At 41.5% G+C, this 24,045-nt stretch overlaps 3 protein-coding genes and 1 long non-coding RNA gene across 5 annotated transcripts; 2 read left to right on the top strand and 2 right to left on the bottom strand.

Moving 5' to 3' along the window:
* The first annotated feature begins 1,352 nt into the window (after positions 1–1,352).
* atp5fa1 (ATP synthase F1 subunit alpha) lies at positions 1,353–7,758 on the top strand. The gene is made up of 11 exons (XM_026928838.3): positions 1,353–1,508; positions 2,276–2,351; positions 2,467–2,636; positions 2,868–3,041; positions 3,976–4,142; positions 4,351–4,651; positions 5,782–6,006; positions 6,165–6,272; positions 6,378–6,522; positions 7,154–7,304; positions 7,540–7,758. The coding sequence occupies exons 1-11, from the start codon at positions 1,449–1,451 to the stop codon at positions 7,616–7,618; spliced, it is 1,656 nt and encodes a 551-aa protein (XP_026784639.1). The 5' UTR covers positions 1,353–1,448; the 3' UTR covers positions 7,619–7,758.
* Positions 7,759–8,609: 851 nt separating this feature from the next.
* Positions 8,610–14,091, bottom strand: hwa (huluwa). 2 transcript variants are annotated; one of them, XM_026928841.3, is made up of 3 exons: positions 13,323–14,078; positions 11,518–11,704; positions 8,610–9,167 (listed from the first exon to the last, which is right to left on the bottom strand). In XM_026928841.3, exons 1-3 carry the CDS (start codon positions 13,899–13,901, stop codon positions 9,001–9,003), a joined length of 933 nt encoding a protein of 310 aa, XP_026784642.1. In that variant the 5' UTR covers positions 13,902–14,078; the 3' UTR covers positions 8,610–9,000. The 2 variants fall into 2 exon arrangements, with proteins under 2 accessions (XP_026784642.1, XP_026784643.1); XM_026928842.3 differs by having other exon boundaries at positions 9,025–9,213; positions 13,323–14,091.
* Positions 14,092–14,110: 19 nt separating this feature from the next.
* Positions 14,111–18,414, top strand: LOC113535514 (uncharacterized). The gene is made up of 3 exons (XR_003403613.3): positions 14,111–14,411; positions 17,410–17,516; positions 18,263–18,414. It is a non-coding gene; the product is annotated as an uncharacterized LOC113535514 (long non-coding RNA).
* Positions 18,389–21,936, bottom strand: zgc:122979 (uncharacterized protein LOC641576 homolog). Its single transcript, XM_026928840.3, has 4 exons — positions 21,712–21,936; positions 20,965–21,211; positions 20,267–20,769; positions 18,389–19,171 (listed from the first exon to the last, which is right to left on the bottom strand). The coding sequence occupies exons 1-4, from the start codon at positions 21,802–21,804 to the stop codon at positions 18,938–18,940; spliced, it is 1,077 nt and encodes a 358-aa protein (XP_026784641.1). The 5' UTR covers positions 21,805–21,936; the 3' UTR covers positions 18,389–18,937.
* Between the last annotated feature and the right edge of the window lie 2,109 nt (positions 21,937–24,045).

Here is a 24,045-nt window from a genome sequence, read left to right as displayed (position 1 = left end):
ATTATAAGATGTGTAAATTCTGGCCAAAAAGGATGTACATGGTCTGCAAGAATACTCAGATAGGCTGTGACATTCAAACGAAGCTTTCCCCAATGTGTGCCAAGAAGACATTTCCCAGACCATTACACCACCGGCAGCAGCTAAAACTGTTGAGACAAGGCATATTGCGTCCATGGATTCATGCTGTTGATGCAGAACTCTAGATACATCAGACCAGGCGCCCTTTTTCCAATCTTCAACAGTCAGGTTTCAGTGAGTCTGTGCCCATTGTGGCCTCAGATCCCTGTTCTTTCATGACAGGAGTGGATCCAGATGTTGTCTTCTGTTGTTGTAGCCCATCTGCCTCACTGTTTAATGTGGTGTGCATTCTGAGATGCATTCCAAGTGCTTCTGCTCACCACAGTTGTATAAAGAGTGGTTATTTGAATTGCCGCAGCCTTCCTGTCAGTTCAACCCAGTTTCTCATCAACATGGCATTTCTGCCAGCAGAACTACTCCTCACTGTATGTTTTTCCCCCTGTACCAGATCAGCAGTTTCTGAAATATTTTAATCAGCCTGTGTAGTACCAATAAACATGCCATGATCAAAGTTACTGAGATAATTTTTCCCCCCATTCTGATGTTTGATGTGAACATTAACTGAAGTGAACTGTATCTGCATGGTTTTATGCACTGTGTTGCTGTCACATGTTTCATTGGTTGGATAATTGCATGAATGAGCAGGTGTACAGGTATATGTACAGTACCTGTACAGTTACAAATAGTATTTAACCTATAGTATGTCATTGTGTGTGAGTTTATATATATGAATGAACGAATGAATGAACATTAAAATATGTATCATTAACACTGGTATATATAGGTTGGATTGAATTTGTCCAAATTCTCCATCTTACCTGTTGGAGAATTCCATAAATACATAAGGTCCACATAGCTTATATTTATGCGAGAAAAATTGTTCATAATGGCATTTTTGATAAACCTGAACCATTTCACCCCTGAAAGTAAGCTTTCTTGATGTATCTATTTATTCCGAGAGATATATATTTTAGAGTTTATGTGGATAGTCAAAGTTGTCTGAGACGTTACTGGTGGCGCTCTGGTTTCATTTCAAAGTCCCAATGTCAAACGTGAAAGGACCTTTGGTCTAAATATATAAATATGCTCCCCAAGGATAGAAAATGCAATCATTTACGGATTTTTTGGTTACAAATCTTAATGGATATCCTGGTATAACACCTAAATAATTGTTTAAAGGTATTAACCTGTACTCTTCGCTTCATTTATTAATTTAATTTTTAAAACAAAAAGTTTCCGTATACTACTTCCGGGTCATGCGCTGACCTTTCTATATGAGCTCGAGCCGGCGTCCTCCATTTCGTTCACTCCGCTCCTTGCGCTGTAGCTGCTCGGTGGAGGAGGACGAGCTCTGCACTTAAACTCGAAACATGCTGTCAGTTCGCGTCGCGGCGGCTCTTGCCCGCACCCTGCCTCGTCGGGCCGCATTTGTGAGTGTTCTTCAGTCATTTAGACGTATTTACTGCGGGAAAGGCTTTTGATATTTTTTAAAGTCAGCTTTGCTGTTCTGAATGTCAGCGCTTCAGTGGCGTGTGCGGCCGCCATCTTGCACTTGGGCGGCCTGTTTCTGGTGCATTCTGCGTTGATATTTACAAGAGTTATAACTATATTGAAGAATTTCCTGTAGACGCATAGCTAAATTAACTAGGTTAATGGCATTAGTTTGCTGTTAATAACTACGTGTTGTGATTAGTTTTGCAGCACTAAACCCATGTCAAATGAATGACATTAGCTACTGAAGGTCAGGATTTGGTCAGTTATCCGGTTAAGCTGTTCCTGTAGCTGAAGGCGGGGCAAATTAAATGACTTCATATTAAATGACCTTCATTTTTCTACGTTATTTATTTCAGCATAGTGACCATGAAGCGCTGTGCATGTATTTTTCCTTAGGTATTTAGTTTGAGCTCTTCGCTTTTAGCAATACCTCCTTGTTCCTCGGTTAGCACTGCAAGCTAACATATGCTAACCCTTGATTACCTAGCTGTGACGTTTTCTATGGAGTGTTTAGCAGGAGTACAGCTTTTACTTTAATCATGATTCTTTTATATACTATATCTCGTATCACTTAATTTTACTGACGTCCACTGTGGTCTCCAGTACTTGAAGGTCAACAGCAGTGTACATATAAAAGGCATGTGGGAAGGGAATCAGCAGTATGGATTTCTTTGATTTTAAATTTAATTTAACTATTCAACAGGTTTCCAAGAATGTAGCTGCTGCTTGCGTGGGAGCGAAGAACCTGCACACAGCAAGGCCATGGCTGCAGAAGACTGGTATGTGCTTGAGCTTGCAGTGAAATGGTGCATTGCTTTTGTTGTGGGTTTTTTTTTTTTTTTTTTTTTTTTTAAAAAAACACTTGTCCTTGGTGACCTTCTCTGTCCTGTCCAGGCACTGCCGAGGTCTCCAGCATTCTGGAGGAGAAGATCATGGGCGCTGACACCAGTGCTGATCTTGAAGAGACTGGACGTGTGCTGTCCATCGGTGATGGTATTGCTCGTGTGTATGGACTAAGGAATGTGCAGGCTGAAGAGATGGTGGAGTTCTCCTCTGGCCTGAAGGTGAGGGTGCTTTGGTGAACCTGGTTCACTCAGTCTGTCTTAGCCTTGATGTTCGGGTCATTTGAAAGGCTGCAACTTCTTATTCCCAATGGGGCAGTTATAGTTTCTGGATATGTTGATGTGAATAAAAATGAAAATAAAGAGCAAGTACTCCATGTACTTTTAAGAATATTCACATATTTTATTTGTTTTTATTTATTAATGATGGTCAAAAAAATCCCTCTGTTTTAGGGTATGTCTCTGAACTTGGAGCCCGATAACGTCGGTGTTGTGGTGTTTGGTAACGATAAGCTGATCAAGGAGGGTGACATTGTGAAGAGAACCGGCGCCATTGTGGACGTGCCAGTCGGAGAGGAGCTGCTCGGCCGTGTCGTTGATGCTTTGGGAAATGCCATCGATGGCAAGGTATGCTGAGTCATGGGGGCTAATTTTCATTTTTCTTGGAGTGATTCATGAAAAGGACAAAATTTTGGAATTTTGGCAACATCCGATTGCTTTTTAACCTCATGGACTGAAACCACTTGGCTTGCTTGATCTTTTGACTGGTCAAACTGGGTCCAGAACCTGAGAGCATGAGAATAGCAGAAATGTATGTGGGCAGATGTGAATACCAACACAGCTGCACTGTGGGACACTAGTTGGGTAGATAATAAGAAGGCAAGCTAGTAGAAAATGAGGTTTGCCTACTGTACATCAGTAATAAGAAAAATGTATTATTGGCTGGCAGTCCTGTCCTGACATTTGTGTCTGGAAAGTATAGAATTTGCTGTAGCCTACTTGCAGATCTTCAGAGTACAAAGAATTAAGCACAAGATGTGATACAGGAAAAATGGGTCTCTAGATTTTTGTTCATGACTTGATTAATTGAGGTGAAATTCTTGTGATATTGCTCGACACTACATGGTTAATCTGGCCATGATGACAGAAGTTTCAACAAGATCTTATGAAGCCATGCAGGCTAATGTTAGTGCATGTTAGTGCCTTAATCGTTTGCCTCAGAATGTGATGTTCTTGGCCTTGGCTAGCTACCACCAAATAAAAATGACTTTATAAAAATGAACAAGCATTATACTAACTTTGTTTTGCCAACTGCTCTTTTTGCAAATAATGATTAGTGAAGGGCCCATATTATGTTAGTATAAATAAAAATGCAATGCATATTGTAGAACTGTGCAAGGCTGAATTTCTTTGAGATTTTGACCGTTGTACTCTAGTAATAACATGAGGCCTTACTGGAGGTCATACAACTGAAAATGGTGTTTGTTTCCATCTTCATTTTGAATTTGCATTGTAAAAGCCTTTAGTCTTAAATTGCATCTTCTCTTCTGTATTGCGTCAGGGTCCTCTGGGATCTAAGCAGCGTCGGCGTGTTGGTCTGAAGGCTCCAGGCATCATCCCACGTATTTCTGTGAGGGAGCCCATGCAGACTGGTATCAAGGCTGTGGACAGTTTGGTGCCCATCGGCCGTGGCCAGAGAGAGCTGATCATTGGAGACCGACAGACTGGGTATGAAGGATGGGGAAGTGGGCTGCTTGGCATAACATTTGATGCAGCATCAGTAAATAAACCTTTTTATAAACCTATTTATATACCAATTTGTCACTCATTGGGAAATGTCTCTTACTTCATTGAAATGTCATTTTCATTAATTCAGATAAACCGTATAAAGATGCTGCTCATCTGCTTACTGTTTTGATGTTTGCTCTATTAACAGTAAAACCGCCATTGCCATTGACACCATCATCAACCAGAAGCGTTTCAACGATGGCACAGATGAGAAGAAGAAGCTGTACTGTATTTATGTGGCCATCGGACAGAAGCGTTCCACCGTGGCTCAGCTGGTGAAGAGGCTGACTGATGCCGACGCCATGAAATACACCATTGTGGTGTCTGCTACAGCCTCTGATGCTGCCCCATTGCAGTACCTTGCACCCTATTCGGGCTGCTCCATGGGCGAGTACTTCAGGGACAACGGCAAGCACGCACTTATCATCTATGACGATCTCTCCAAGCAGGTGAGTGGCGAATATCTCATCTGTTAACATAGACCTTTACTGCTTTGAATGTAGTCTTCGATTATAACCTAATCATTGTAATCTAATGGTGTCCAATTCAAGTTCAAATTAAGTATCATAAGTTCTTGCAGCATTAACCAGCAATAAAACTATTCTGACGAATTGGAAATCAAAGGATGTAATAAGTGAATCTTACTATCTTAAAGGGAAGGGAAAAACAAAACAACGGACTAGTGGAAAAATCTCTGCCTTGGTCAAAAACAAAATGGCTGAAATCTATCTAGACATCACTTATTACCCACTTATACAGTAGCCCCTAAACCTAGACCCCTTTGTTTTTCCTTATTGTTGGGTCTGCATTAATCTTCTATGTTTGTATGAGTGTTGGTATTAGATTCTTCAATGTCCCATAAACAAGGATTCTCAATAGTCCTTTGAGGAGGATGGTGGTTGCATGCCCCAAAACTCCAACTTTTTCAATATATAGTAAACTATAGTGACGCCTCCCTGCACTTCCTGTTACGGGAGTTGACCTCTGCGTTTGACCCCTTGCTATGGCTGTACAGGAGCACCTACATGTTTCTGGTTTTTCAGCTAAAGCAGTGGTCTGACACTGAATAAAATTTGCCTGGTGGAAAAGCCAGTTCACTTGAAAGGATGCAACATGTTAAATATTCATTTGCTACTGGTTTCTTTTGCTTTGTACTGACTTGCTATGTGACCTGTAACTTCATGTACCTTGGTCTTTTGAGGCAGTAGAATAGTGAATATTTTGTCAATAGATCAGTTTCTCAATAATAAAACCAAAGGGTAAAATGTGCTGTTATCTTAAATTCAATATGTATTATGTACTTAATTTAGAATACTGTATTAGCAGAACTCTAAATATACAGTATTCTTATTTGAACAGACAAGTTTGATGCTTTGCTATCAGTATGCTGCTGCTTAGATGACTGAGCAACAGAAAGTGACTTAATTTTGTAACTAACATTAAATCCAAAATCCTTGCAGATTAGTTATCATTTCAGCCAATACATTTGTCCATGTAAGGACAAGATGACTGTACTTTTGCTCTTTCAATCTTACAAATAAGTTTCACATGGCATCAAACTTTTCATTCCCCTCCATAGGCTGTGGCCTACCGTCAGATGTCCCTGCTGCTGCGTCGTCCCCCCGGGCGTGAGGCCTACCCAGGTGATGTCTTCTACTTGCACTCTCGTCTGCTTGAGAGAGCTGCCAAGATGAACGACAACTTTGGTGGTGGCTCACTTACTGCCCTGCCTGTGATTGAGACTCAGGCTGGAGATGTGTCTGCTTACATTCCCACCAATGTCATCTCCATCACTGATGGACAGGTTGGTATAACTGTTAGCATGGCACGTTGTTCTGGTGCATTGTGATGTGCCTTGTCTGTAGCATCTTTGCAATTATATACATGTAATTAAAGTAATGGCATAATGGTAAGTAAATTTTTATTTATTTATTAACTCATTCTGCTATCCTAAATGCACAGATCTTCTTGGAGACAGAGTTGTTCTACAAGGGTATCCGACCTGCCATTAACGTGGGTCTGTCTGTGTCCCGTGTGGGCTCTGCTGCCCAGACCAGGGCTATGAAGCAGGTAGATGATCACCTTCTGATCATTAGTCTAAAGATGGTTTATAGCTGGAGTCTGTTTGTTTTGGCCTGGTGTAATACCTCCTTAACACCTGAAATGTGTGTCTAGGTGGCTGGTACAATGAAGCTGGAGCTGGCTCAGTATCGTGAGGTCGCTGCTTTCGCCCAGTTCGGCTCTGATCTGGACGCAGCCACCCAGCAACTGCTCAACAGGGGTGTACGACTTACAGAGCTGCTGAAACAGGGCCAGTATGGTGAGTAGGCCTGATGTCCCAATACAGCAGAGAAGTGCAACTGCCTAGCTGCTGTTTCCAAGTGTTTTATAGTCTTATGAACTGGAGACCCACTTGATTGCTTTGTACTTTACTATATTGGGATGTTTCATACATGTTTCTTCAAGAATGTTGGGTATTTGTAAATTGGGTTAACAAATTCAGCCCAAACCTAATGCTATAGCTAAATGAGTGGCTATCCAAGCACTGCAATAACCACTCAAGTTTAAAAAAAAAAAAAAAAAAAAAAAAGTGATGCCCCATTATGCAAAGGTGCTAAGCCATTTGTGTAAAGGGATTTATTCCTGGATCAGGCTGGATTCTTTAAGAATGTTTTTGGTTAAATTGTTCAGGGTTTGGAGACATGCCTAAAGACATTGCAGCCCTACCTTCCTACAGTGTTTCCCACAAATTTAAAATTGTCAGGGGACCAGTGGGTGGTTGAAACCAAATTAGGTATGTTGGATATGACTAATAAATGACCTATTAGAAAGTGGTGTCTCCTTTAGGACTCTGATGTTGCCATGTCCAGGTATCACCTTTGTGGGGGGGAGGGAACAGTCTTGTCATTCTTTAACTGGAAAGACTTTTAAAACATTTATTTATCCCTCAGCTCCCATGGCCATTGAGGAGCAGGTCGCAGTCATCTATGCTGGTGTGAGGGGCCACTTGGACAAGATGGAACCCAGCAAGATCACAAGATTTGAGAAAGCCTTCCTGCAACACATTCTTAGCCAGCACCAAGACCTGCTCGCAAACATTAGGTAATCAAGACTTGAACTTTTGTAGGACTAACTGATCAGGATTAGCAGCCTTTTTTGAAAATATTTGTAGGAAATAACTAACATTAGAACTGTTAATACAAAGCTTACACTTAACGTATTTGAACTTGAAGATCCAGATCCCTTTGGTTAAAGATTCATATTGCATTAAATATTTTAAAGGTAATGATTGCATGTTTTTTGTTTTGTTTTTTTAAAATAATCTGTTCTGTTCTAGGGCTGATGGCAAGATCTCTGAAGCATCAGATGCCAAGCTGAAAGAAGTCGTGCTTAACTTCTTGTCTAGCTTTGAGTAATGTCCCCCGCCCTCTCCGTTCTGCTCATGTCTCTCAATGTTTGCATATAGTGCTCCAGTTAAGTTTATATGAACGTCAAAGTTTGGGTGGCACTTGATCAATGTACATAAATCTAACAAAATAAAGTGTTCCACACTCTACTTCCTGTCTCATCTTTATATATAAATCATGGTGAAATAGAATTTAATATTTCTAATTCAGAAGGTCTGCAAAATAGAGCAAAACTTATTGTACACTAGAGGTGTGCATCAGGTCTGTGATCCTACAGGACCCAGCAAATAAAGTGGTGGTTTTACTTTGATATGAGCAGGTTGCCAAATATACAGCTTGTGGGACAAAATTCCACATCTGTTAACATGAGCACATTGGATAAGGTGGGTTGTGTGTTCAGCTCCCTCAGTAAATGTTTTATCCTGGTCAGGATTGCTGTTTGTTCCATTTCCCAAAATAGTGATTTCAAAGTTCTTTAGAAAGTATCATGGACAGGTACAATAACTGCAGCTTTGGTCAGAATTCATTTGGGAGTGGACTAAGGTCCTATGACCACCTCAACCACAAACCTCATTTGAGTTAAACACAAGTTTAATTTGAATGTTTATGGCTAAAGAACTTGTGCATTGGGTGACAGCACTAATAACTAGACAAATGGCACTGTTCTACTTAAGCCATGTTCCATATGAATGTGGAGCAGACTGATTTACATAGCAATCTCAATGCTGAAAGTGTTCCACCAGAAGACATAATTGTTTAAAGCAGCTTGTCCAGGGCTATGTTCAGCATGTGCTGGGCATGAATCTCACAATTCAAAGTACACACAGATATGATCGTACTATCTCTGATGGTTCACTTTAGAGAAAGCTTATGTTTGTCAGACAAAAAGTTAAATGGAGGGAATATTTCCCATCCATCCTCCCACATATACAATTTACTTTCAAGGAGTCCAAAGAATCCTGACTCTGGTTTTGTCTAAAATGTTTCTAAACCACTGAACAATAGTATAAAATGTTTTATTTAGACAATAAATTAAAGGTGATGTACACAGTGTCAACTGTACAAGGCAAGAAAAGAATTTTGTATTCAGGTGCTAGTGTTAATAAATGTGCTTTAAGGCCCAAACTACAGGAGCCTGATGAGAATGACAAAATACATGCAAACCAATAACATACAATAATGAGTGCATACAGTGGAAGACAAGTGCATATTAAATATATGTGATTAAACACATGAACAAGTGGGTGATTCTCTTAAACAAACAAAAACAAAAAAATACTGCAGTTTAGGAACGTGAACTGTGCAAGTATACATGTGGATAAGGTGTTGGGGGTGTGTGTGTCAAAGGGCTTAAAACTATTCTTCAGCTGCAATCTGAAGAGTGATGCATGTTAGACCCAGTACTGTTTGGTTGTGATGGGCGGTGCGTGGTGTCTGTGTTTGGGAACGTGGTTCTGCGTGACGTAACTAGGGTCGTAATAATCCCATTCAAGACCAGATGCCCAAGCTGCCCCTGGAAAACCGTCACTGTCCGCCGACAGGATGCGCAAAGACACACCTGGATAATTATGTGTACAGTTTTACACCCTCTTCATTACACACACCTGAAATGTGGACATAATTCAATACAAATATATAGAAAAGCAGGCTAAAGGGGAACTCCACCGTTAAACAAACCTGATTTTTTCCCCCCACTCAACAGAAAGAAAAATCTCACTACTTATTACACTTGAAGAGTTTTCCAAGTCATAGGATTAGTTTACAACATCCTAACGAACTCTAAATGGACATGACAAGAACAGGAGCATAATTATTTGTAAAATTCTACATTAACTGTGATTGGCTGTTGGTGGGATAAAACAATATGTACATCCGACATAAGTTACATTTTGAATTTATCTAGCCAGCTAGCAATCAGAGTTATCATCATTTTAGCTAACATTTAAGAGATCAGGCATACAACTTATTTAGCTTTAAGTAATGTTCACATTTCTTGGTTACTTGACAAAACATGCACTAATTTACTATTCTTTTATTTTAATACCCACTTTATCATGGTCAGGGTTACACATTCTGGGAACACTGTGTGCAAGGCAGGAATACTCTGTGCAGGGGACTAAATTAACATCAGTTAAAATGTGTAATTTGATTCTTTCTCAATAGTATGTGTGCTGCTAGAGAAAAAATACCACTATGTATTTTTTTTGTTTCTGGGTAGTAGCTGTTATCTCCTATTTGCTTATACCTCAAAAATTTTGAAAATGGCCTCAAAATTCCCCTCAAACTTTGCTTTTGTGACCAGGACATTGGTATTTTAAAATTTACCTATTTTCTTTGAACAAATGGGCAAATTTGCATCAAAAACTTGAAAGAAAAAACAAGTACATTTCAAAATATGTTTTTTTCTGACGATATGTGAAAGAAAAGATGCGACGATATGTGAAAGAAATTCGTTTGTTATAATAAAAAAAAAAAGCACTGGAAAGTTCTAGAAAGTACCCACTGACCACTCAAGCTGCTATTTCTGCATGGTGGACCCTTCCAAATGTCAGAGTGGCACCAAGCTTTTTCCTTCTTTTTCACCTGTCAAGATGGGCTTTGCTTCTGCCACAATGTGGCCAGTCTGTTCGAGGCAATCGGAATTGCCTGTAGACCAAACTAGTGGCGCCTCTTCATTGACAGCTCATCCAGGAGCCTCAAAGCCATGCTGCTCCATAATGGGAACAAGTACCCATCTCTTTCCCTGGCTCACTCGGTGTACCTCAAAGAGGATTCGGCTTGGAACAGCTTTGTCATAGTGGTTCGGGGCTTCCTGGGCAATCACAAAGCCAAAAACTATGTGGAGCTGGTTTAGACTCTGGTGAAGAACTATGGCACAGTGGGCTGCAAGATGTCTCTCAAAGTCCATATCCTTGATGCTCTTCTTGATAAATTCAAGGAGAGCATGGGAATGTACTCAGAGGAGCAAGTCGAGCGCTTCCACCAGGATATACTGGACTTTGAACACCGCTACCAAGGACAATATAACGAGAACATGAGTGGAGACTACATTTGGGGGCTGCTTCGTGAAAGTGATTTACAATATAATCGTAAATCTCAAAAAACTACTCACTTCTAAATTGTTTGTAGTTATTTTTGTATAACTTTAATACAAATAAGTGTTAATTCTGATTCATAGGTCATATTTTTTCTTACTTAACATGACTGCAAATTCGTCAGTTTTTTCAATGAAAATAGGTAATTTTCAAAATACCAATGTCCTGATCACAAGTTTGAGGGGATTAATAACCATTTTCTATACTTTTGAGGCATAAGCAATTAAAAAAATAACACATACTACCCAGGAACAAAAACTGAGTTACATAGAATAATCAGTGTTTGTGGTGAGATATGAAGCGGAGCTACTGTTACCAGTCCGAAAAGGATTATTTTTTCTACAACAGCACATCCTGAAGGTTTTATTCCTCTTATACCACAGCGATTTGCCAACAATTACAATTTTTCTATTTATTAATAAACAACACTGCTTTTTAACCATTTATAGTTAAATTTAATGTTGTTGAAATGTCCATGGGACAAGTCAGTTCCTGTTATGCTTTACATTATAGCAGCTATAAACAGGTGTTCCCTCACCAGCCTCTCTTTTTCCTTTCTCTTGAATTTAATAATACAAAAAAAAAAATAATAATAATAAAAATGCATGTCACGTGACCGAGAAACCAAAGTCCGAGAATCCAGAAAGTCCTGTACTCAGAAAACTCCCATGGTGGTAAACAATTACCTTACAAAACTTGAGAATGGCCAAGCTAAACACCATTTCTAACAAAATTCCTGGCTCCCAAGAGCTAATTCCAAGCTTTACTGCATTTAAAACCTCAGGAAACTCTTATAATGAGCTTTAAACTCACCTGCACTGGCACCGAAGTCACTGTCCAGGCCAGGTCCGGCAGCTGAGGAGCTCGCGGATGCTATGAAGCATGAGGTCTCTTGTGGGATGCTGCTGACGAGTTCGCCTTCCATGTGGACCTTATCGAGAGAGACCAGCTCCAGCTCTACAGTGCTACTCCTGCGCATCATCACAGGTAATGAACCGTGCTGCACACACAAACATAAATTATACAGTATCAAAGGCAGACAGACAGCACCATCAGGCAGCATGTGTGTTCCAAAAGAAAAGTATAAACATATAACTGTATTTCTTCTGTATTTTACTGTACAGAAAGATGAAACGATTCACATTCAGTAGCTGAAAGAGTTTTACGTATATAGCTGCAACATATTTCCAATACATACATTTAGCCTACTGGCTATAATATTTGGGTGGCAGTACGGGGAAAAAAAACATCATAATTGGCTACAGCCGAGTTCTGGAAAACAAAATTGGTTATGACCAAATTGAGTTTTCCAGTAATAATATACTTTGACATCCTTACATTAAGATTACGCCGTCACATGATCAAAACAGAGAAGAGAACTTACGCACTCTGTAGTGATGTGGATGATATTATATAATCAAAATGAGAAATCATTTCCCACTGTAAAATTAGATATTTAAAATTTGGCACTAATGTTGCTTTTCCATAAGTAAATTAGGTTATAAATGTAGAGGCAGACAGGGCATCTTTCAGGGCAGTGGAACTGAAATGGAATTTTTTTTAAACGCAACTTTTTCATGTTTGAGTTTGACCAGACGTCCAATACATCTGTTGAATGCAAAAGAGAAACATACGCTATAAAGCCAAACGTACGTGGACACCTGAACCATATGTGCTTGTTGAACGTCCCATTCCGAACCTGGCATGCAGTCAGTGTTCCAATTCATCCCAAAGGTGTTCAGTGGGGTTGAGGTCAGAGCCCTGTGCAGGCCACTCCAGTTTTCTCACAGCAACCTCAACAAACCATGTCTTCCCAAACCGTGCTTTGTGCACAGAGGCACTGTCATGCTAAAACACGTTTGGGTCCCTTAGCTCTAGTGAAATCTTAATGCTACAGCATACAAATACATTCTAGACAATTGTGTGCTTACAACTTTGCGACAACAGTTTGGGGAAGACCCACATTTGGGTGTGATGGTCAGGTGTCCATATACACTACATAGCCAAAGGTTTGCGGACACCTGACCATCACACCCATATGTGGTTCTTCCCCAAACTGGTGCCACAAATTTGGAAGCACACAATTGTATAGAATGTCTCTGTAGGCTATAACATTACAAATTTCCCTTCACTGGAACTAAGGGGGACAAACCTGTTCCAGCATGACAATGCCCATGTGCACATTGTCATTATCACATGAAGGCATGTTTTGCCAAGGGTGGAGTGGTAGAACTCTAGTGGTCTGTACAGAGCCCTGACCTCAACCCCACTGGGATGAACTGGAATGGTGACTGCCCCCCAGGCCTCCTTGGCCAACATCAGTACCGGATCTCACTAATGCTCATGTGGCTCAGTGGGCAAATCCCCACAGCCACACTCCAAAATATAGAGGAAGGTCTTCCCAGAGGAGTGGAGGATAACAGCAAATTGGGATTAAATCTGGAACGGGATGTTCAACAAGCACATGCTGTATGAATGTTATGGTCAGATGTCCACAAACTTTTGGCCATGTAGTGTATTTCAGTTCAGGAAAACATGCAGTAGAAAAGGTCAAAATTTGAGCATGTGAAGTCCGGCTCCAGTTGTGGAGTTGGAACAGTCCCGGTCAGGACTCTTACCCTGCTCTGAGTCACGAGCTGCTCTGGAGAGTTTGGCGGTGCGACATTCTCGCGCTCCATTTCCGAGTCGCTGGACTGTAAAAGCACCGGGGCGCTCCTCCGCCAAGCGCGCGACCCGCTGGCGCCCAGCATCGTGCTCGGCACGCGCAGCGACCCTGAGCCCGCATAGGTAGCCCCGTCCGGGCGCGCGAGAGCCTCTGACCTGCAGCGCTGGCCGCACGCAGCCCTCCGCTCTGCAGATGACGTGAGGGACGACGTGATCGGCGGCGCCAACATCGGCTCTGAAACGGACGCATACTTCGTTTTCCGTACCGGGCCGAACGACGGGTCGTCGGTAAAACGGGCAATTCTCTGGCGCGTGGACAGCGACGATGACGAACGCAAGAGCATGCTCTCAGAACCGTAGCGCGCTCTCTTTCTCCTCGCGAACAGGAGCAGTTTGTATCCCAGCAACAGGCAGTTTAACAGCAGCAGCAGAACTACACAGGGAATGAGCACGAGGACCAACAGCGTCAGACTGGACACCTGCAGGCTCTCGCGCAGCTCTGGCGAAGGCACAGCAGTTACCGACTGAGACATTTCATCCCAAAGAAGCGTCGAATTAAACACGATACTGGTGATAAATTAACAGCTAACGAGTTCTTAAAAAAAATTACGGCGACACAGTCGACTGACTAAATAACTAATGGTGTTTAATTCACACCTGTTAATTCCGACAAAAGCCACTGGAGCGATTCTGCTGTGCTGTTTGTGTGAGTGTACGAACAGCTAGTTAGCTGTAGGCTAATCTGACTTAAAGCGGGCTCCTAGAAAAGAAAGTTTTGAAACAGCTCAGAAATCTCAGAAACTTACCTCATTTGCGTCCGTGTCGATTACACATTTTACTAATCGAATTGTTTCTTGTTAAATTTATAAAAAGTTATTATTATTATTATTATTTTTACCGCTCAAATGCTAAAAACACTTGCGCATGTAGCAGCAGTATGTGAGCTTGAGGTAAACCTAGCGCGCCTGGTTTAAAATCAAGTGCTGAAAAAAAGTGGGGAAAAAAAACGCTCTCACTGACTGCTGTTATTGCATTACAACAAAGTAAGTCAGAGTGCGTCGCTTTATGTAGACACTTTAAAGATATTTTAGAGTATGTTTATTTTTAAAACTGATTTTCTCCTTTTCAAATTAAACCCATTTCCAAAGGTTGAAGAGACACATTACAAGTGCTGTCTCTCTCTCTTTCTCTCTCAAATATATATATATATATATATATATATATATATATATATATATATATATATTTATATATATATATACACACACTTGTCAGCCATAACATTAAAACCACCTGTGTATTAATATTGTGTAGGTCACCCTTGTGCTGCCAAAACAGCTCTGACCCGTTGAGGTGTGGACTCCACAAGACATCTGAAGGTGTGCTGTGGTATCTGGCACCAAGACGTTAGCAGCAGATCCTTTAAGCCCTGTAAGTTGCGAGGTGGGGCCTCGAGCACAGACCACAGATGCTCGATTGGATTGAGATCTGGGGAATTTGGAGGCCAAGTCAGCACCTTGAACTCTTTGTCATGTTCCTCAAACCATTCCTGAGTAAGGCCACTGTCATTAGGGAACACCGTTGCCTTGGAAGGGGGATACTTGGTCTGCAACAATGTTTAGGTAGGTGGTACGTGTCAAAGTAACATACACATGAATGCCAGGACCCAAGGTTTCCCAGCAGAACATTGCCCAGAGCATCAAACTGCCTTCGCTGGCTTGCCTTCTTCCCATAGTGCATCCTGGTGCCATCTTTTCCCCAGGTATGTGACGCACGCGCACCTGGCTGTCCACATGATGTAAAAACATGATTCATCAGACCAGGCCACCTTCTTCCATTGCTCCATGGTCCAGTTCTAATGCTTATGTGCCTATTGTAGGCACTTTTGGTGGTGGACAGGGGTCAGCATGGACACTCTGAATGGTCTGTGGCTGCACAGCCCCGTGTGTTCTGACACCTTTCTATCATAGCCAGCATTAACTTTTTCAGCAATTTGTGCTACAGTAGTTCTTTTGTGGGATCGGCCCAGACGGGCTAGCCTTCGCTCTCCACTTGCATCAATGAACCTTGGGTGCCCACGACCCTGTCGCCGGTTCACCAGTTGTTCTTCCTTGCACCACTTTTGGTAGGTACTAACCCCTGCATACCGGGAACACCCCACAAGACCTGCTGTTTTGGAGATGCTCTGACCCAGTCTTCTAGCCATCACAATTTGGCCCTTGTCAGAGTTGCTCAGAACCTTATGCTTGCCCATTTTTCCTGCTTCCAAGACATCAACTTCGAGAACTGACTGTTCACTTGCTGCCTAATATATCCTACCCTTTGACAGGTGCCACTGTAATGAGATAATCACTGTTATTCACCTGTCACTGGTTTTAATGTTATGGCTGATCGGTGTATATTGTAAATCACTTTCACAAAGCAGCCCCCAAATATAGTCTCCATTCATGTTCTTGTTATAAGATTTAAAACAGGATTGTGTTTTTTCTCCTGTCATGGGAATAAGAGAACATTTATTCCCACAGTGAGTCGTGAATAGATTTAATACAATCTCTAAACATCAATAATATACATTATATGGCCAAAAGTGGACACCTGGCCATCACACCCATATGTGCTTTTACCCCAAAATGTTGCCACAAAATTGTAAGTACACAATTGTCTAGAATGTCTTTGCATGCTGTAGCATTAAGATTTTTCTTCACTGGAACTAAAGGGCCCCAAACCTGTTTCATAATGATAGTGTCCCTGTGCACAAAGGCATGATTTGCCAAGGTTAGTGTGGCAGACATTGAGTGACCCAAGCCCTGACCTCAAACCCACTGAACAGCTTTGGGATGAATTGGAATGGCAACTGCGCACCAGGCCTTTTCACTTGACATCAGTGCCCAGCTTCACTAATGCTCTTGTGGTTGAATGAGCACAAATCCCCACAGCCACTCTCCAAAATCTAGTGGAAAGCCTCCCCAGAAGAGTGGACAGAAGAGAGCATCAAAGAGGGGGAAAAACTCCATCTTAATGGGTGTGGTGGTCACATACTTTTGGCCATATAGTCTATTTTTGTCTGTTGTGAATTTTTTCTTTTTGATCAGTAAATATCATAATCATACCTGTAACTGGAACATATCCAGATCCGATTCCTTTAATGTGTTTCTTTGTGACTGAGTGAAACAAGGTCAAAATGCATATGCATACAAATCAATATATTTTTAATCTATGTGGGTTTTTTTGTTTTTGTTTCCAAAATCTGGCTTCCATCTTTTCTTTGTGAATAAGTTGTTCTTTGTGAAACTTCAGATTCTTTGTGAAAACGTTTGATCACATAGTTAAAATGAGGTGCCACAAAACAGCATCAAAGTGAAAAAGTAATTGTATTGGAAAGATGGAGCTCAGGCAGGTTTTATTTTGAGCATTAACTGGGTCATATAAGGGGATGAATAATTATACTCTCAAAGTCTAGAATTTTTAAATCACCAAATTGGGGAATTTCTAAATTCATGTCTAAACTGAATTTCTACATTCATTAATTTAGTATGTGACGTTGAAAACGCTAACTGCATTTCAGTTTATTTCCGCATTTCAGTTTATTTCAGTTTATGTGACGTTGAAAACGCTAACTGCATTTCAGTTTATTTCCGTTTTCATTTTAAGACCGGAAATGTCCATCATTTCCGTTGCTTTTGCAGTGACCGACAGGGGGCGCCACATGATAGTGAGAAATATGAGGGTTTGTCCCAAACTCTAGAATTCAGTTAGCGTTCTTTCTATGACTGTTGTAAGGTTCTCTGTTGAGCATTTAAGGGTTCACACAAAGAGCCCTAAGGGTTTTAGATTTTACGTTTTTTTTTTTCTGAAAGAGTTCCCTTATCAGAAAGGCCTCCAAGCAGAACTCAGTTTGGTACCTAAGCACCTTTGACTATTGAAGTTTTGTATACAGTATATACAAGGTGTCCCAAAAGTCTCCATACATAGCGGAAATTAGCACTTTTTAGCAAAATGTCTTCCAGAATTTTTGATACTTAGTTTATATATTGTTTTCAGATAGCCTTTAATAATGCCTGTGACAAAAGAAGAATGTACTGAAATCATTGTCATGGCTGGATTAGGAAGCTGTGGTAAAGTTGCGATGGACTTTAACAGGAAACAAGGTAACTACATCACACACTTCTCTCTTGCCAAACTTTATTACAGTTACATGGGAATCACCTGAAAACTACACTTTTTCAGACCAAATGCAAATAAAATTTGCATGGCCAATTAACCTTTGACCTGTGACTTCATGAATATCGGTCTTGTGAGCCAGCAGAAAAATTGGCTTTTCCATGTTTTGGTGAATATTGGTGAATTAGTGATCAGAACAAATGCTATATATATATATATATATATATATATATATATATATATATATATATATATATATATATATATATATATATACTGCCAGAAAAGCCAGTTCACAAACGTGGAAAGGACATTGGACTTCCAGTGGAAAACAAGTGGGTTGGACTGTGCTCTCATTGTTGCCTTGTTGTACGACATTTATCATGTCACTGCATATAACCAAAGAAGACCTAGCTTTATAACTTCTGGCAAATCACTGGCACTTTGAGTCTTAATTTTCAGGTGATTTCACCTGAGCCGTTTGGATCTGTTCACTGTTCCTGTCTGAAACAGGAGCGATCAATCAGCCATGGCTATAAAACTAATTGGATAACAGCTTAGATACGATCAAGGGAGTTTGTATGAAAGAAGCTTTTGTGATTTATTTGATTATGTAGTTATTTGCATTCAGTTATTTGCCTAATATTGTTATCACATTTTGAATACAGGATAAAGATTTTTGATAGAGGCTAAAATTTACTTAACAGTGTTCTTCTCAATTCTCTACATGCAGAGCCAAAAGCGTGGCAGGATTTCATCAAGTTGAATCACATATAAGCCCTACACTGCAGGGCTAAATCATCAGAGATACACAAGTCTCATGAGGAAAAATGATCAAGGAATGCACTCACAAAGTAGATTATTTAATAAAGTCTTTATTTGTACATAAAAAACATGCTTTTCATACAGTCTTAGCCTACATGCCAGATTATAGAGCACATTTAAATCTTTATATAATTATCCTTTATAAATAATTCATTGAAACATGACACAAGTTCTCTCATAGAGACTAATTCATTGACGATTCTGTACACAAGTACAAATTTGTCATTTGTTTAGAGCGAGTTGAGATGGTCATCATAGGAACAACAATTTCCTACAGGAGCCCATCATGCCCTCTCCCATAGAGCATGTCACTTCCTGCTACATACAGGACGTGTGTTGATACTTCAAGAGTAGCACCTCTGTGTGTATCAGTGTCTGCGTTTGTGTGTACCTGTATGTCTTATGACTATAGGTGGTATGTCTGAGTGCAGTGTGTGTGTTTGTCTAAAATCTATGGACTACGTATGATACTGGTATTTTGTGTGCATGTGTGTACAGTCCAGCACACAATATGCCTCACAGAGACAAAAAAAAAATTGATGCTGCAGCCATCACTAGATCTGTGTGTGCCTGCTTGTTTGTGTTAACACTGTCCAAGGCTGTGTTTGATGATCTCTTTGCTGGATGGTGGGATACGCTCTGGAAACACCACCTGGAACTCGACCAACAGGTCACCACGCTGGGCTGAGTTCTTAGCCCGGGGAAGTCCCTCCCCTATTAGTCTTCTCACTGAGCCAGGCTTGATGACATCACTGCAGGGGACAGGCTTTGTCTGTCCATCCAGGGTGGGAACACTAACAGTACATCCACACAATGCCTACAGAAAGAGAAAGAGATAGAGATGAAGGTTAGTATTATTTCCTACTATATCTTAGTATGATAAGCATGAACAAAATGGTTTCATTATTACATTTTTTTTTTCAGAATGAGGATTATTTCAAAAAACAATAGCTTGACTACATCTGTGATACATCTCCATGCTAGAGTATGCTTTACTGTTTCCTAACCATTGGAGAATACCTATTATTGGGTTTTTGTATTGCATAATGTTGAGTCGAGATTGAATGAGGAGAATGTGGGTCAGAGTGAATGAACTTCTCCTGTTATGCAAGAAGCCATTACGAGATGGGTGTTGCTAATGTGTTCCTATTCTCTTGTTCTCGTCTGAGTGGGAGAGAGGAGGAGGGAGGAAGTGCGTGGGAGAGAGATGAGAGAGATGAGCAAGGGAGGGTGAAAGATGAGGGATGGTGGTGGGGGGGGGGGGGGGTGGGGTGGTGAGAAACAGCAGGAGAGAGGAGTTGGGAGGAGGAGGTGAGTGTGATGGTGCGAGACAGTTGGGGAGAGACGAAGAGGTGGGAGACAAGGAGGGAGAACAGAGTGCGAGACAGACAGATGACAGGGATGAAGAGACAGATGAATGGTGGGGTGATTTCAGGAGTGAGATATGGAGATGTTGTGAGATGTTTGTAGGGAGAGATTGAAATAAATAACTATAATGTTCATGGCAAAAAAGCCTGAGTGAATTAATTTGAATGGAATTGAAACAGAAAAGAGGGAGATTTAGAGGTTTACCTCTGAGAAGAGGGAAATACCAAAAGGAGATGAAGATCAAGGGAGATGGTGGGAAAAGATGAAGGGAAGGGAATTCCTAATTAGAGATCAAAGATGAGAAAATGATTGAGGTTGAATGACAGAAAGGAAAATTGTGCATGTGTGTGTGTGTGTGAAGATGCTAAGAGCTGCAGAGGGAAGATAAGGAGAGGCAAGAGGCGGAGGAGTGTGTCTGTTTGCCTGCGGGAGAGGGGGAGAGTTTCTAAATTTAGCCACAGTGCTCTGCAGAGGCTTATCATCTAGCGGAGACTGCGTGGGTGGAGAACAGGACAGGCTGTACTACTAGCACACACACACTCACCTCTCTCAGCGTAATGGTGGCTGTGTAGACGATGTTGGACCCTTCTCGTCTGAAGTGAGTATGCTTCTTCTCTCTGACCACAAACGTGAGGTCATTCAGGCCATGACCTGACGCCCCATGTCCCTCCCCTGGAAAGGTGATCTTTGTCCCTTCCTTCCATCCTTTCTTCACCTCTACGTCGATCACTCGCTCCTCCGGCTGAAGCACGTTTTTTTCTGTGGGCCGGAGCCGAGTGACTTTCACGCGCTTCGTAACACCTGTCAGAATGTCTTCCAGTGACACGTGGAGGTCATGCACCTCAGATACGCCCCCAGGGTGGGGCCCTGTCTTGCTGCTATGGTGTCGGCCCAGGTGGGGTTGAGGGTTCCTCAGAAATGGGTTGAAGAGGTCCTCATCTGAGTCGAACTCGAAGTTGAAGAAGATGCGCCAGGCGTGGGTGTCGACCTTGGGGCCACTAGGGGTTGGGTCTGCTTTAGCAGAAGACATTGGTGCCTTAGACAAACCTGTAAGAGAGAGGTGTGTGTGATTGTGTGAGTTTTTTCTTGGCCAAAGAATGGTGGATATTTCTGCTTAGATGAAATTTGTAGGTGAATTTCAAAAAAGTGACTAGGGAGTCCAGAAATATGTGTGTATGTGGAAATGATGGGTTGGGGAATAATTCATGAATGGGGATAATGTGTCTTTTAGAAAGTTCTTACCTTGCTGGTCATAGAGGCTGCGCTTCTCAGGGTCTGTGAGGACCTCATAGGCTTGTGCAATCTGCTTGAACTTCTCCTCTGCATCCGCATCTGGGTTTTTGTCGGGATGGTAGCGCAGTGCCAGGCGCTTGTATGCACGTCTGATCTCCTCCTCGTTTGAGTCGCTCGACACCCCTAATACAGCATAGTGGTCTAGACACACTGGTGAAGAAGGAGGACTGGGTATCTCAGGGTCCTCATGCACCTCCTGTTCAGGGAAAGAGAGAGAGAGAATCATAAATAAACTGTTAAGAGTAAGTTTCCATCTTTTTAGTTCCTTAATTCACCCAGTGATGGAGACACTTAATAAACTGATCACTTTGTGATGAATTTGACACCTGTCTCCATCTATTGTTAGAAACTATTTGGGGTGTTAAACAAACAGAATTTGTTGGTATTTTAAACCACCGTTCTGTAGAGATTTTATCTGCTAAATGCACTTTGCACTGTTTGAGGAAAAAACAAGATATTGTAAAGTGGTATTTTGTACCTTAAAACCAAAGTTTACAACTGTTCATCTAAGAGTGTAGTACATTCAGGAAGAACACAGCAAACACCAGTTCTAAAATTCTGACCAGCTTATAGGAATTCATCAGACATGGGGCACAAATTACAGTACTGATGTACTTTGATGGCTTGTTGCATAGAATTAGAAATTTAAATAAACAGATAAAGAAACTAGAATAACCAAATTTTGGGGCCACTTACCTCGGAGGACCAGCTTTCCTCGCCGTGGATCACTCGCACCTTGCACTTGACGTTCTTATGCTTCACGCCAAACTGCGTCCAGATGAGAACCATGATGGCTATCGGTGCTGCTGATCCTGCTGCTGCTGATGCTGTTGGTGCTGATGCTGCCGCTGTCGTTAGTGCTGAAGCTCGAGCCGGCTCTGTGTAACCGAGCTACTACTGACTGCATCTCTCCGCTGCTGCCGGCTCGCTTTTATACCGGCGCTGCAGACACACACACCACCCACGCTGCGTGACCGAGCTTCCCCGGGCCCGCCCAGGATCTGCACGAGAGGGAATACCGTGTTGGAAACCGAGCTCTTCTCGGCGCTCATTGGGGGACTCGGCAGCGTCACGCGCACAAGGCGGCCCAGCGCTCCATGTGAGGAAACGCTTCCGGAATTTTAAAATAACCATCTCTCTGTCTCTCTGTCTCTTTCTCTCTCTCTCACAACCCCCTCCTTCTCGGCTCTCAGATTTAGCTCCTATTATAATGGATGTGGCGAGACGGGAACTGGTACTACTACCTTTTTTTTTTTTTTGGAGATGGATTAAACTATTGAATTATACAGCCGGTCTGGGTTCATTTATGCAGGATTATGCTATTTCCGCAAGATTAGCGCTGTTATACAACATATAAATGAGCCGAGACCTTGAATGAACATGATGGAACATAATGTCCCTTTTTATATGAGTGACTATTAGAGCCAATAGTTTTATAGCTGCAGAGAGGAGCATATATGCCTACTCGTGTGTGTGTTGAAATAATGGAATATAGACTATACATTGACTATAAAGACTATAAACTCTCTCTCTCATACTCACTCAGAAAAAAGGGTACAGACTGTCCCTGTCCTTGTGACTGGGGTGGCGCCCTAAAGGGTACAGCTTCTCTTAGAGCTCTTTCACTTAGGAATGTGCATACAATGAAATTATATGACTTAGAAATGTGCATATAATGCACTTTTAAAAGCTTTATTCTAAAAACTAGTTTAGTCCATTTATATAGCTTAATCATTTTAAAGGTATTGTATAATCCACGTTTCCTGTGAAAGATTAGCACTATTATACAACATATAAATGAACATGATGCAGCATGATGTCCCTTTTAATATGTGTGATAATTATAGTAGTTAATAGATAATTATAATATAATAGTTAATAGTTTTATTGTTGCAATGAGTAGCATATACTCGTGTGTGTGTTTTAAAATAATGGAATATAGACTATAATTTGAATATAAAGACTACAAACACTGCAAAGTCTCTCTCTGTCTGTGTCTCTCTCTCACATACTCACTCAGGAAAAAAGGGTACAAACTGTCCCTGTCCTATGTATGTATATATATGTGTGTGTGTGTTAAAATTTTAGTGTATAAAACAATAAGTATAAAATTCTTGGTCTATGTGTAATGAATGTGCCTTCTACATGTAGTCTGTAAGGTGTGAGGGATAACACAGTAGTGGTGTAACACAGTCGTGGTGATCACACTGCGTAGTATCACCCAGTGCCTTCTATGAGCAAAAATATCCCTCTCCGGAATATGAAGGCACTACTATTCCGCGTTATTCCTCATGTCTCTGGGTGGTAGTGGCGGTAATCGGCCGTCGTTTGCGTCTCTCTGCCGCGCCGCAGCGTGAATGTATCTTGTGCCTGAGTACATAAATGGCAGTATTTCCTCAGTCGTGACGCGCGCGGCCAATAGCAGATGGGAACACCGCAGGATTCCCGCTGCTACCGGAAAATGGGACAAATTTGGAGAAGCTGCACCTTGCGGCAGCGTCAGAGAAATGTTCTCCGCCAGATTTCTCCATTTTGAGGCGAGAGAGCGCTCATGCAGGAGATATAAGAACGAGCCACGGGGATCTGACTATAATGCGTTTCAGACATTTTTTTTTTACCTTTTTTTTTTTTTTTTAAAAATCCGTGTCGGCTTAATTTTAAGTAGCATTTTGATACAATTTGACAGAAAGTGTGGATGGTGTGGAGGAACCACTCGCTGTTGGTACTGAGGGTTTAGTGTCATTTTGTTCCGAAGACATGGCATTAGTGAATGTGTGAGCAAGTGCGAGTCTTGGCGGCTTCGAGTCATTTGGCTCAAAATAGGGTCGCACCAGGGCGTGTGTTGTATCCGTGTGTGTGTGTGTGTGTGTGTGTGTGTGATTCGACAGCTCAGTGTCATTTGGCCTAGAATAGGGCTGTAACTGAGTCGTGATCTCGTGTCGGCAGTAGCCTTCGGCGCGTGAATAGCAGATATCCAGAGGGGCTTGTAAATTGTAGTTATTGCGCTTTGTGTGCGCGCGCGTGCGTTTG

The sequence above is a fragment of the Pangasianodon hypophthalmus genome, chromosome 15 (genome assembly GCF_027358585.1).
Source record: "Pangasianodon hypophthalmus isolate fPanHyp1 chromosome 15, fPanHyp1.pri, whole genome shotgun sequence".
NCBI lineage: Eukaryota > Metazoa > Chordata > Actinopteri > Siluriformes > Pangasiidae > Pangasianodon > Pangasianodon hypophthalmus.
This window is presented reverse-complemented; position numbering and strand designations above follow the sequence as displayed.

Bases quoted from the DNA above. Each gene is read 5' to 3' on its own strand.
- atp5fa1 (XM_026928838.3), top strand. From the start codon at position 1,449: ATGCTGTCAGTTCGCGTCGCGGCGGCTCTTGCCCGCACCCTGCCTCGT. The intron at 2,637-2,867 runs GTGAGGGTGCTT...CCTCTGTTTTAG, and splicing joins AGTTCTCCTCTGGCCTGAAG to GGTATGTCTCTGAACTTGGA. The intron at 3,042-3,975 runs GTATGCTGAGTC...GTATTGCGTCAG, and splicing joins GAAATGCCATCGATGGCAAG to GGTCCTCTGGGATCTAAGCA.
- hwa (XM_026928841.3), bottom strand. From the start codon at position 13,901: ATGTCTCAGTCGGTAACTGCTGTGCCTTCGCCAGAGCTGCGCGAGAGC. The intron at 11,705-13,322 runs GTAAGAGTCCTG...TTGTGTGTGCAG, and splicing joins AGCTCGTGACTCAGAGCAGG to CACGGTTCATTACCTGTGAT. The intron at 9,168-11,517 runs GTGAGTTTAAAG...ATAATTATCCAG, and splicing joins TGACTTCGGTGCCAGTGCAG to GTGTGTCTTTGCGCATCCTG.
- zgc:122979 (XM_026928840.3), bottom strand. From the start codon at position 21,804: ATGGTTCTCATCTGGACGCAGTTTGGCGTGAAGCATAAGAACGTCAAG. The intron at 21,212-21,711 runs GTAAGTGGCCCC...TTCCCTGAACAG, and splicing joins AGGAAAGCTGGTCCTCCGAG to GAGGTGCATGAGGACCCTGA. The intron at 20,770-20,964 runs GTAAGAACTTTC...TCTCTCTTACAG, and splicing joins CAGCCTCTATGACCAGCAAG to GTTTGTCTAAGGCACCAATG.